Source organism: Aotus nancymaae, unplaced genomic scaffold, assembly GCF_030222135.1.
Source record: "Aotus nancymaae isolate 86718 unplaced genomic scaffold, 86718_ANA_hifiasm-v0.15.2.pri h1tg000016l, whole genome shotgun sequence".
In the NCBI taxonomy this organism is placed as follows: Eukaryota; Metazoa; Chordata; class Mammalia; order Primates; family Aotidae; genus Aotus; species Aotus nancymaae.
In genome coordinates this window covers 35,129,403-35,141,940 of record NW_026988428.1, presented here as the reverse complement: position 1 = coordinate 35,141,940, position 12,538 = coordinate 35,129,403, and the positions used below count along the sequence as shown (strand labels likewise).

Genomic DNA, 12,538 nt, shown 5'->3' with positions numbered 1-12,538 from the left:
TCTTGCTTTATTTATGGCTTTGTTTTGTTTTCTCCCTTTATGTCTCTCTCCTCTGAGACCTTCTCTTTCAGTCTGTTCCCTGGATTAACATGCACAATCTGATGATGCCTTTCTATAGAAAGTATTTCTGTATAAATACTGGTTCACAAACGCACAGGAGTGCGAAGTAAGCACAGAAGTTTGTATCACTGGGAGGGAAGGAATAATCACAGGGTTCCAACCCTAAACTGGAAGCCAAGGTAACAATAGATAGCCTTTACTGAGCACTTACTATGCGCCAGGCAAGGTTCTAATGCTTTACAGTACATATTTACTAACTCATTTCGTCCCGACAGTCACTCTATCAGGTAAGAGAAATGAAACCAAAGCAACTTGTTCAAGACCACACAGCAGAGCTGATTCCAGTGCCTGTGTTCTATAGTATTACATCCTCTTAGTCACTGAATTATTCTGATTAATTTGGGAACATTTCCTGCCGCAAACGAGTGAGTCAAGAGGTAGCTAAAGCACGGTACTCATTATTCAAATTGAAGTGCTCACCAGGCTCTAGAACCATGGATATGAGATGGCTTTATAGGCATGATCACTTTCAGCCTCGCATTTTAGGAATGAGGAAACAGATTTTCGAGATATTAAGTAATTTGCCCAAAGTCACCCAGCTAGCAAGCAGAGGAGCTGGGGCTGTTTGAATCCAAAGTCCATGACACTCCTGACCGCTGCTCAATGCTGCCCCACGAGAACGTCCAGCTGGGAAGACCTGGGTGAGGCTTGTGGCTTTCCCCGCTTCACCTCCCTGCTTCACGGCCTGGGGTGTGCTAGCTAAATTCGCTCATCTGCCGAGCTTTGGGACACAGACCTATGTGAGCAAGTGATAAACAAATGCAAATAAATGTAACTTTCCACATTAGCTGAAAATTCAGAGAACGTCAAGCCCAGGGAAATGGGACGGATCCCAGTTAGCCCGCGGCTCCGATCTCGTCCCACACGAGAGCCTCGGGGCGAGAGAGGAAGCGGCTCCGGATGGAGGGTAAAGTGACAATCGGAGAAGGGCAGGCAGCCTTTCCTCCCAGGGGAAACGAGGGGACCTGCAGAGGGCGGATTCTCTCCGCTTTTCCTGTCCCACCCCGTCGGCCTGCCCCCCCAACCCCCTCCGGCCTCTACGCCAACCCCGCGCGCCACCGCGGCTCCCTCCGCTCGGGGTCCACGGTCGGCCTCCACCGGCCTCCGCGGCTCCGCGGTGCCCGCCCCCGTCGAGTTCAAAAGGACGCGCGGAGCGGCGCCGTCCCTTCCCCGGCAGCCCGTCGGACTGGAAAGGTGAGCACGAGGGGAGGGCGGGGGCGCCGCAGAGCCGGGTCGTCCACACTCGCCGCAGCCACCTCGGCCGCGGCAGGAACCGAAACCTGGAGCGGCCGAAGCTCTGCGCTCGGCTGGAGCCCAGGGTCGCGGCGGCAGGAACGCGGCTACGGGACACACCGGCAGCCCCCAGCGCAGGGCACCCCGCCAGGTGCTGGTAACGCGGGGGGGTCGGGGTGGGGCCGGGGGCGGGGCCGCGGGGCGAGGACCGACCCAGCCCTCCGCGTCCACCCCACGTCCGCAGGGGCGTCGAGGGTCTCCCGGGCTCGAGGCCCGGGCTGGGGCCAAGTGAGGGTCAGCAGGCTGTGCACGGACGGCGCCCTGAACGGCGAAAGCAGGCCCGGAGCGGGCGGCCCAGCCCGGCAGCCCGGCGTCCCAGGCGGGCCAGAAGGCGGCCCACGGGCCTCGCCTCCCGGTCCCGGCCGAAATACCGCGCTGCGCCCCTCCGCTCCGGAACCTGGGCGCGGGTCCTGAGCTTCCCGGCTCTCTCCTGACACCTGGTGGACGGCGTCACCAGAACGCCGGGCTGTGGAATCCCAGGGTACCTGTTACCGCGCTTTGGTGAAACTGGGTCCGCCGCTGATTTGCGAACCTTTGCCTGACTTTCTCAGGCCTTGAGAGACGTCTTAGGTAAATTTCGTGGCCCAGTGAAAGGATCGGGAGAGAGCATACGAAGGTAACACCCACCTCCGCAAGTGCTTGCGGCCTCAGACCTGCTCCAGGGGAGAGCGTGGTACCTGGAGCCTGAGGGGGTACTCAGGGAAACCAGAAGAAGACAAGAGGAAAGAGGGAAGGGACCTAGGAAAACCTGGCGCCAGAGGCTTTCCTGGGATTTCCAGGACTCAAAGCCCCAGGGGCCCACCCGCCACATTCCTGTCTTTGCCCCTCTTCCTACAGATCTGCCTCTTCTCCAAGGAACTCAACCACTAGTGACAATGACCAGCCTCCTGACCACTCCTTCTCCAAGAGGTAGGTGAAGACCTTTCCTAATCCCAGTGAAAGAGAATTGTTCAACATCGCCTTCCGCAGACCAGTCCTGGAAGCCTCAGCCCAGGTGGGAAGACTCCCACCTCTCCCTGCCTGCCTCACACGGGAAAGGCCTGGGAGGAAGCAGGAGGCAACTAGAGTGTGCCCCTTAGTTCGGTTTTAATTTGAAGTCTCATGAATGTGGGTCAGTTCTGGCACTACCACTTAGGAGGATCCCTTAAGGCCAGAAGTTTGAGACCAGCCTGGGCAACATAGCGAGACCCATCTCTAATTTAAAAGAGAGAAAGAAAGAGACCGGGCATAGTGGCTCACGCCTGTAATCTCAGCAGTTTGGGAGGCGAAGGTAGGTGGATCACCTGAGGTCAGGAGTTCAAGACCAGCCTGGCCAACATGGTGAAATCCCATTTATACTAAAAACACACACAAAAAAATTAGCCGGGTGTGGTGATGCACACCTGTAATCCCAGCTACTCAGGAGACTGAGGCACAGGAATTGCTTGAACCTGGGAGGCAGAGGTGAGCCAAGATTGTGCCACTGCACTCCAGCCTGGGCGACAGAGCGGGAGCCCATCAAAAAAATAAAATAAATGGAAGGCAGGAAGGAAGGAAGGGAAGGAGGGAGGGAGGGAAGGAGGATAAGGAAGGAAGGAAGGAAGGAAGGTTTATTTTATAAGTCTAAAGGAAGGGCTTACATTCATTCCTTTAATAATTTATAGCTATGGCAAAGAATGTAGCAGAAACCCTTATAGTTAAATGTGGAAAAGGAATCTTCAAAGGTAACAGTGAAATCCTTTTTTAAAAACCTGCTAAAGATAGTATTTCTAACCTCTAAGCTCCAGTTTTATCATTCACAAAATAGGGAAAATAGTACCTAACTTATGATTTATGAAGGTTAAATGAGACAACCCATGTAAAACATCTAGAAGAGTGTGTAGTATCTGGTAAGCACTCAGTCATATGGGTTATTAGTACTGGGTGTTTGTTAGAAACCCCTCTTTTCTTGAAAGGGATTCTACTGACTTTCTAATTCCATTCAGACCCAGCATCAAAACCCCATTGTTCCCTGAAGGTGTGCTGAGGCTGGGCTCTACTGCTCAGCACTCTGAGAATGGATGCCCACCTTTTGGTTCATTATGAGGCTGGGCGGGACAAACTATCAGTTATTTACTGACTGTTTTCAGCATGTGCTAGTTAGGAAGAGGGAGGAACAAACCCTTGGTTGGTCTATACACCTTTGTCTTCCTATACACAGTCACACTTGTCATTAGAACAGACATTCCCTGCTTTTACTGATGTGGAAACAGGTGAGTGACAGCAATGGAAGTCTAAGACAGTGTCCTCTGTGACTGGTAATGCACACTTTTCAGACTTTTAGTTGTCTGGTGAGAAGAGATAAAAGAGAGAAATGGCCAGGTGCGGTGGCTCATGCCTGTAATCCTAGCACTTTGGGATGTCAAGGCAGGCAGATTGTTTGACCCCAAGAGTTCGAGACAGGCCTGGGCAACTTTGCAAAACCCTGTCTCTACAAAAAAATCAAAAAATCAGCCAGGCATGGTGGTATACACCTGTGGTCCCAGCTACTCAGAAGGCTGAGGTGGGAGGATCCCTTGAGCCCAGGAGATGGAGGTTGCAGTGAGCTAAGATCATGCCTCTGCACTCTGGCCTGGTTGACAGAGCAAGACCCTGTCTCAGAAAAAAGGGGTGGGGGAAGCAGAAGGGAGAAATGGGTCAGCAAAGGCTTCATGAGTGGGTGAGGGAGGGGATCTGAGCCTTGCCCTTGAAAGATGGACAAAGTTCTTATAAAGGAGCGCAGCAGGTATCTTAGAGAAGGATAGAATACGTTTTCACGTGTATCTGCTCTAGGTAAAGGTAGAATACCTCATACCATGTGAGAAGCCACCAAGACGATTTACCCTGGAGGATGTTCAGGAAGCGGGAGGGCAGAGGACCTCCAGAATAAGCTTGCTCACAAGGAAAAAGAGGTGATACCTTGGCAGCTAGCTGAGGATTAGAACCTCGGCAAAGGGGAGCTGTTTACTTTTTTTTTCTTTTTTATTTTATTTTATTTATTTATTTTTTGAGACAGAGTCTTGCTCTGTCACCCGGGCTGGAGTGCAATGGCTCGGTCTTGGCCCACTGCAACCTCTGCCCACTGGGTTCAAGCAATTCTCCTGCCTCAGCCTTCCTAGTAGCTGGAACTACAGGCGTGCGCTACCACACCTGGCTAATTTTTATACTTTTAGTAGAGATGGGGTTTTGCCATGTTAGCCAGGCTGGTCCTGAACTCCTGGCCTCAAGTGATCCACTCACCTTCTGCCTCCCAAAGTGTTGGGATTACAGGTGTGAGCCACCGTGCCCAGGCTTTTATTCTTTTTTAAAATTTATGGTAAAATAAACATAGCACAAGTGTTACCATTTTAGCCATTTTTGGGCAGACAGTTCAGTGGTGGAGTAGTCCTTGCTTACCCACAGGAGAGTCATTCCAGAAGCCCCCGTAGGGGCCTGAAATCTCAGATCGTACTGAACCCCATCTATGCTATGTTTTTTCCTATAAATACGTATTTATGATAAAGCTTAACTTATAAATTAGGCATAGTAAGAGTTTAACAATAATAATAAAATAGAACAGGTATAACTATTGTAATAAGAGTTATGTGAAAGTGGTCTCTCTCGCTTAAAATATCTTATTTACTGTAGATCTTGGAAACCTCAGTATACAATTCTTTTTCTTTATAAAGTCAAGAACTTTCACCTTTTCACTTAAAGGAAGCATTTGTTGGCAGGTCCAAACTACATCACTATCTTGTGGTTTGGGGCCCTTATCATGTGAAATAAGGGTTACTTGGACACAAGGGCTGTGATATCATGACAGCCAGTTACTAAGCATTTATAGCATGGATACAAAAGGATGATTCACTTTCCAGGCAGGATGAGCAGGGCATGAGATTTCATCTTGCTACTCAGAATGGCACATAATTTAGAAGTATGAATTGTTCATTTCTGGAATTTTCTTTTTCTATTAAATATCTGTTTAATGTTTTTGGACTGCTGTTGGCCACGGGTAACTGAAACCTGTGAAAGCAAAACCGCAGATAAGGGGGAACTACTGTATTAAGTAATTCACGTTCATCACCACCATCCATCTCCAGAACTTTACCTTCCCACCCTGAAACCTTACACCCATTAAACACTGACTCCCCATCCCCCTGGCAACCACCATTCTATTTGCTGTCTGTATGAATTTGACTAACTCTAGGTACTTCACGTAAGTAGAATGATACCATAGTCCTTTTGTGTCTGGCTGACTTCACTTAGCATAATATTTTCAAGGTTCATCTGTATTGTAGCACGTCACAATTTTCTTCCTTTTCAAGGCTGAATAATATTGTTGTATGTATGTATTACATTTTGTTTATCCATTCATCTATGATGAACAGTTGGGTTGCTTCAACCTTTTGACTATTGATGCTGTTATAAACATGGGTGTACAAATATCTTTTGAGACTCTGCGTTCAGTTGTTTTGATGTAGACTCAGAAGTGGAAGTGCTATATCATGTGGTAATTGTGTGTTTAATTTGTTTTGTGACTTCACCATCCAGTGTTCCACAGTGGCTGCACCATTTTATATTCCTACCAGTAATGCATGAAGGTTCCAGTTTCTCTACAACCCTGCCAACACTTGTTACTTTCTGTTTGATAGTAGTCATTATAATGTGTGTGAAGTGGTATCTCATTGTGGTTTGGATTTGCATTTCCCTAGTGATAGTGATGTGGCGTGTCTTTTCATGTGCTGATTGACCACTTGCATATCTTTGGAGAAATGACTGTTCAAGTCCTGTCACATTTTTAGTTGAGTTGTTTTGTTGTTGTTCAGTTGTTTATTTATATCCTTTAAAAAATTTTTTTAATTGATTATTGAGGCAGCCCTCTTTTTTTTTTTTTTTTTTTTTTTTTTAATTTAAAAGATGGGATTGGCCGGGCATGGTGGCTCATGCCTGTAATCTCAGCACTTTGGGAGGCCGAGGCGGGCAGATCACCTGAGGTCAGGAGTTCAAGATCGGCCTGGCCAACATGGTGAAACACTGTCTTTAAAAAAAAAAAAAAATTATATATATCTATATATAAAGAGATAGGATCTTGCTCTGTTGCCCAGGCTGGAATGCAGTGGCTCAATCTTAGCTCACTACAGACTCTAACATCTGGGCTTGCAGGATCCTTCCACCTCAGACTCCTGAGCAGCTGGGACTATAGGCATGCACCATCACGCCTGGCTACTTTTCAAATTTTTTGTAGAGATAGGGTCTCCCTATGTTGCTCAGACCACTCTCCTGGCCTGAAGCCATGCTCCTGCCTCTGCCCCTGAGTTGTTGAGATTATAGGCATAAGCCGCCTCACCTGGCTGCATTCTTGATCCAGTGAGTGACGTGAGTAAAGTGATGTTTTAGGAGAGTTTCCTACCCACTGGGTCCAAGCAAATGTAAGTTCAGAGACAGGAACAGACAAAAGAAGATAAATCAGAGACAGGAAGAAAGCTTATACCTTAAATGATGGGATCACTAAGGGTCAGCTCTTTCCTTCCACCCCTATCTTGACGTCTCTCTTCTCTCACCTTCCCACCTATTCCTCCCTCACATCCCCTTTCCCCAGTCTATAAAGACTTCCTAGTGGAGATATCCTCCAGGAGCCTTGAAAGTAAGGGCCACATTATAACTTTCCTGGGCCCTGGGCACTTTTGTCTTTGTGGGCTTCTCCTTCATTTAAACCAAATATTAAAAATTGGATTTTACAACCACATCAGTGTAAGGAAGAATATGATAATACTAATATAATATATAATTAGTATTTATAATTAGTAATTGAGTGATATAAGAATCTTAATATTTCTTTGACCTAAAAGTTTGGTTCTTTTCCTTCTGATTATAAAAGAAAATCAGCCAAGTGAGGTGGCTCACACCTGTAATCCCAGCACTTTGGGAGGCCGAGGCAGGCAGATCACAAGGTCAGGAGTTCGAGACCTGTCTGACCAACATAGTGAAACCCCATCTCTACTAAAGATACAAAAAATTAGTCAGGCTCAGTGGCGGGCACCTGTAATCCCAGCTACTTAGGAGGCTGAGGCAGGAGAATCATGTGAACCTGGGAGGCGGAGGTTGCAGTGAGCCAAGATCACTCCATTGCACTCCAGCTCTGGCAACAGTGCAAGACTCTGTCTTGAAAAAAAAAAAAAAAAAAAAAAAAATATATATATATATATATATATATATATATATATAAATTAGCTGGGCATGGTGGTGTGCGCCTGTAGTCCCAGCTGGTCAGGAGGCTGAGGCAGGAGAATCGCTTGAACTCAGGAGGCACAGGCTGCAGTGAGCCAAGACCACTGCACTCCAACCTGGGTGATAGAGCGAGACTCCATCTCAAAGAAAAAAAAAAGAAAATCATTTAAAACATTTTCAAGGGCCTTTAGAAGCATTGTGCTCCCTGGGCACTGTGCCTGTTGTGCCCAGTGTGTAAGTCAGCAGAGTGCAACAGTGCCTTATGGGCTCTGCCCACCCTGCCAGGTAAAGCTCATCTCTTACCACCAGGTAGTTGCACCAGCTACCGCCTAGGTTGTCCTAACCCTGTATTAGACTCTTAGCATTTTTCTTTCTTTCTTTTTTTTTTGTTTTTAATAATTTTTTGTAGAGATTAGGTCTTACTATGTTGCCCAGGCTGGTCTCAAACTCCTGGCCTCAAGTGATCCTCCCATCTCAGCCTTCCAAAGCAGCATTTTTCATTGCACTTCTTCCTCACCACAATCCTGTGAAACAGGTTTTATTCTCATTTTACAGAAGGAAAAACTGAAGTTCAGAGAAGTTAAGGAATTTTCTTTTCTTTCTTTCTTTTTTTTTTTTTTTTTTTTTGAGACGGAGTTTTGCTCTTGTCGCCCAGGCTGGAGTGCAATGGTGCGATCTTGGTTCACTGCAACCTCCACCTCCCGGGTTCAAGCGATTATCCTGTCTCAGCCTCCCAAGTAGCTGGGACCACAGGCATGCGCTACTATGCCCAGCTAATTTTTTGTATTTTTAGTAGAGACCAGGTTTCAATATTTGGCTAGACTGGTCTTAAACTCCTGACCTCAAGTGATCCATCCGCCCTGACCTCCCAAAGTACTGGGATTACAGGCATGAGCCACCATGAAATTTTCAAAAATTAAAATAATTTCCCAAGACCATGCAGCTAGTAATGGTAGAGGCAGGATTTTGCACCAAGTCTGATTTACTGCAGAGCCTGTGTTCTTTCTGTCACGGTGTACTGCTCCTAAGGTCTCACTCCACCCCACTGGCTGGTGCACATGAAAGAGAAAGCAGAAGGAAGGGGGCCAAGTTCCAGGGTGGCTTCCCACAGAAAGAACTGGGGGAGCCGCCCTTTGTTGGGCAGGTCTAGAGCAAATAAGTAGGCTGGCAGACTCAGGTGGCAAAAGATCTGATGCCTCAGTGATAGGAGATTTAGCTCAGCCTGGGAACAAGGGCCACAAAAAAGCCAACCAGTATCTGGGTTAACAAAAAAAATGAGTAAGTGAACAGAATAGATCTTGAAGGTCATTTGCTGTTGGTTAGAATTTGGGTGGGGCCTTCAATCTTATGGTCCCTCTGTTTTGATATTCCACTTACAATTGTGCTACAATCTTTTCAAACCTGAGCAGGGAAGGTTTGGAAAGACCGTAGCACCATTTAATAATTATTCCTTTGTTTGGACAAAGAAACGGGGTAGAAACAGGAGAGAAGGGAAGAAAAGCTATACAGCATTTCCCCCTTTTATGCCAGCAGCTTTCCTGAACTTAGTTTATTTTGTTGTTGGTTGTTCTCTTTCTTTCTTCTTTCTTTTCTTTTCTTTCCTTCTTTCTCTTTCTTTCTCTTTTCTTTCTTTCTTATTTCTCTCTCTCTCTTTCTTTCTTTCCTCTTTCTCTCTTTCTCTCTTTCTTTCTCTCTCTCTCTCTAAGACAGGGCCTCAATTTCACCCAGACTGTAGTACAGTGGCTCAATCACAGCTAATTGTAGCCTCAACCTTCCCAGGCTCAGGTGATCCTCCCACCTCACCTCCCAAGTAGCTGGGACCACAGGTGCATGCCACCATTCCCCGTTAATTTTGTATTTTTTGTAGAGACAGGGTTTTGCCATGTTGCCCAGGCTGGTCTTGAACTCCTGGTATCAAGCGATTCTCTGGCCTCAGCCTCCCAAATTGCTGGGATTGTAGATGTGAGCCACCTTGCCAAACATATTCTTTTATTTAAAAGGTAATACATGCCCCTCAGAAAATAGCTTTCTAGACATTTTCTATGTACAAACTATATGCATAGGGTTTTTTTTAAGGTTACTTAAAAATATATAGAGAACAAGGGTCTCGCTATGTTCCCCAGGCTGGATTCAAAACTCCTGGCCTCAAGCAATCCTCCCAAAGTGCTGGGATTATGAGCGTGAGCCACTGCACCCTGCCAATTTACTTGTTTTGTTGTTGTTGTTAAGACTTTTAGATCAAGATACTTTTCTTTTTCTTTTTTTTTTTTTTAGCAAAGATGGAGTCATACTACATATACCACCTGGCAGTTTGCTTTTTTCATCTAACGATATATCCTGTCCCAGTAATATTGTAGCATATTCTTTTAGCAACTGTTTCCAGAATGGATGGCCTGTAATTTATTTCATCATTCCTCTTCATATAGACATTCTAAGTATGTCTAGATTTTTTATTTTAAAATTTGTTTTAATGAGAATTCTAATAGAACACTTTCCATTTATAAAAATTCAAAAGTTAAGGCTGAGAGGGGCTCTGATGCTCAGCTAGTTCAATTAGCCATTCTGTACTAAGAATTCTCTCTCCAAGATGCCACCTAGCTTTTATCCAGTTTTGCTCTTCCTTCTGTTGGGGAGTCATCTGTCTTCTTCCAGTTTCCGCTGTTCATTCTTTTGTACAGGTCATGCCTTGGCATGTTAGAAGATAGAATTTTAGTTCTAGGCTCCCTTTTTTTCTCTCTGGGCTTTCTCTTGCAAGCTTTCCTTATCTGACATGGTTTGCCTGCTCATCTCAAAACGGTGACACCCAGGTTGGATGCGGTGGCTCATGCCTGCAATCCCAGCACTTGAGGCTAAGAGTTTGAGACCAGCCTGGCCAGCATGGTGAAACTGTGTTTCCATTAAAAATACAAAATTAACAGGGCGTGGTGGTGCCCGCCTGTACTCCTAGCTACTTGAGAGGCTGAGGCAGGAGAATAGCTTGAACCCAAGAGGTGGAGGTTACAGTTAGCAGAGACCTTGTCTCAAAAAAAAAAAAAAAAACAATCGTTACACCCAGATGAACTGAGCATTCTAGGAGTGGTGCAAAGTAGAGCAGTACTATGCCCTCCGTTATCAGACCATGTTTATATTGCTGGTGCCTAAAATAACAGCAATTTTTAACTTTTTATGATTATAAAAGTAATTATCATTGTAAGCAATTTGGAATATAAAGGAAAGCATATAAAAGAAAATAAAAATCAGGCACACACCTGTAATCCAAGCACTTTGGAAGGCCAAGGTGGCAGGATCCCTTAAGGCCAGGAGTTCAAGACCAGCCTGCGCAACATAGCAAGACTCTATCTCTAAAAAAAAAACTTTAAAATTTAGCCAGGCAAAATTAGCTGGGAGTTGTGTTGGGCACCTGTAGTCCCAGCTACTTGGGAGGCTGAGGCAGGAGAATTGCTTGAACCTGGGAGGCAGAGGTTGCAGTGAGCCGAGATCGGGCTACTGTACTCCAGCCTGATGACAGAGCGAGACTCCATCTAAACAAACAAAAAAATTTAGCCAGGCATGGTGGCACACACCTGTAGTACCAGCTACTCAGGAGGCTGAGGTGGGAGGATGGCTGAGCCCAGGAGTTTGAGGTTACAGTGATCTATGATTGCATCTCTACATTCCAGCCTGGATGACAGAATGAGACCCTGCCTCTAAGAAAAAAAGAAGAAAATTAAAATCATTAAGAATTACACAATAGCTCCTGCTGCTGTTTTGGAGTATATCCTCTGGTGTCAGTGGTTTTTTAGGGACCCCCTTTAAGTATTTTACATATGATGCTGCTAAGCCATAGCTTCCCCATTCTCTGTGAGTAGTTGGCTTCCTGAACCCAAGAGTGAGGAATTTGTTAAATTCTCATCTTGTTCAATTTGGTGCATTTCTTCAGTCATTTGAAATCTGTCTCTGTTTATCAGTTTACTGGTTGCCCCTCTAGCTTTGAAGCCTTTAACAAATTTGTCAGGGCCGGGCACAGTGGCTCATACCTATACTCCTGGCACTTTGTGTTGTTGAGGCAGGAGGATCACTTCAGCCCAGGAGTTCAAAACCAGCCTGGGCAACACAGTGAGACCCCATCTGTACAAAAAATTTAAAAATTGTTGAATCTTCCCTGGATCTGTAGGATCTGCATTTACCCAAAGGGCACCCAATTCAGCCTGTGTAGAAGGCACCAATAAAGCATAACACTGGAGAGAGATCCAAGATGGCTGATCACTAGCAGCTCGGGATTGTAGCTCCCAGAGAAAATGCACAGAACGAGAGGACGCCACACTTTCAGACGAATTTTTGTTACCCATGGACTGGAAGATTCCCAGCGGAGGAGCCCCACGGGTCGCCAGGGCAACTCTTGTGGCCGGTGTCACGGTTTTGCCGGCTCCCCCCTACCCCCCACCACAGCAGTTCTTGGTGCAGAGTAAACGGGACTGATCGATGTTTGGAGCTCCAGGAAGGCAGAGTTGCCTATTTACCTGATTGAAGAAGGGACTCAAGAGGGAAGCCAGACCAGAGATTCCCGGGCAGAAAAGCACCACGAATCTTAATGCCGCTGTTTTGGCGGGCACAGTGAGTTGCTCAGATTTCGGGGCTGGGAATCAACAAGTTGGACTTCCACTCAGAGACGTAATTTGAAAGTAGGTGATTACAGAGACAACAGGTGGATGAACTTACAATGATGGGAAGAAACCAGCGTAAAAAGGCTGAGAATACCCAAGATCAGAATGCCTCTCCTTCTACAGGTGATCACAGTTCCTCATCAACAAGAGAACAAGGCCTGATGGAGAACGAGTGCGTTCCATTAACAGATTTAGGCTTCAGAAAGTGGATAATAAGGAACTTTAGTGAACTAAAAGAACATGTTCTAGCTCAATGTAAAGAAACTAAGAACCTTGAA

The 12,538-nt window shown here is 46.1% G+C and overlaps 1 protein-coding gene across 1 annotated transcript in view; it reads left to right on the top strand.

Moving 5' to 3' along the window:
• Window positions 1-1,020: 1,020 nt before the first annotated feature.
• SMAGP (small cell adhesion glycoprotein) overlaps window positions 1,021-12,538 on the top strand; it is a 30,072-nt gene continuing 18,554 nt past the window's right edge. Inside the window, exons 1-2 of the mRNA XM_064376785.1 lie at window positions 1,021-1,504; window positions 2,251-2,322. Of these exons, the coding sequence (XP_064232855.1) occupies window positions 1,021-1,504; window positions 2,251-2,322 (556 nt within the window). The remainder of the gene's footprint in view (window positions 1,505-2,250; window positions 2,323-12,538) is intronic.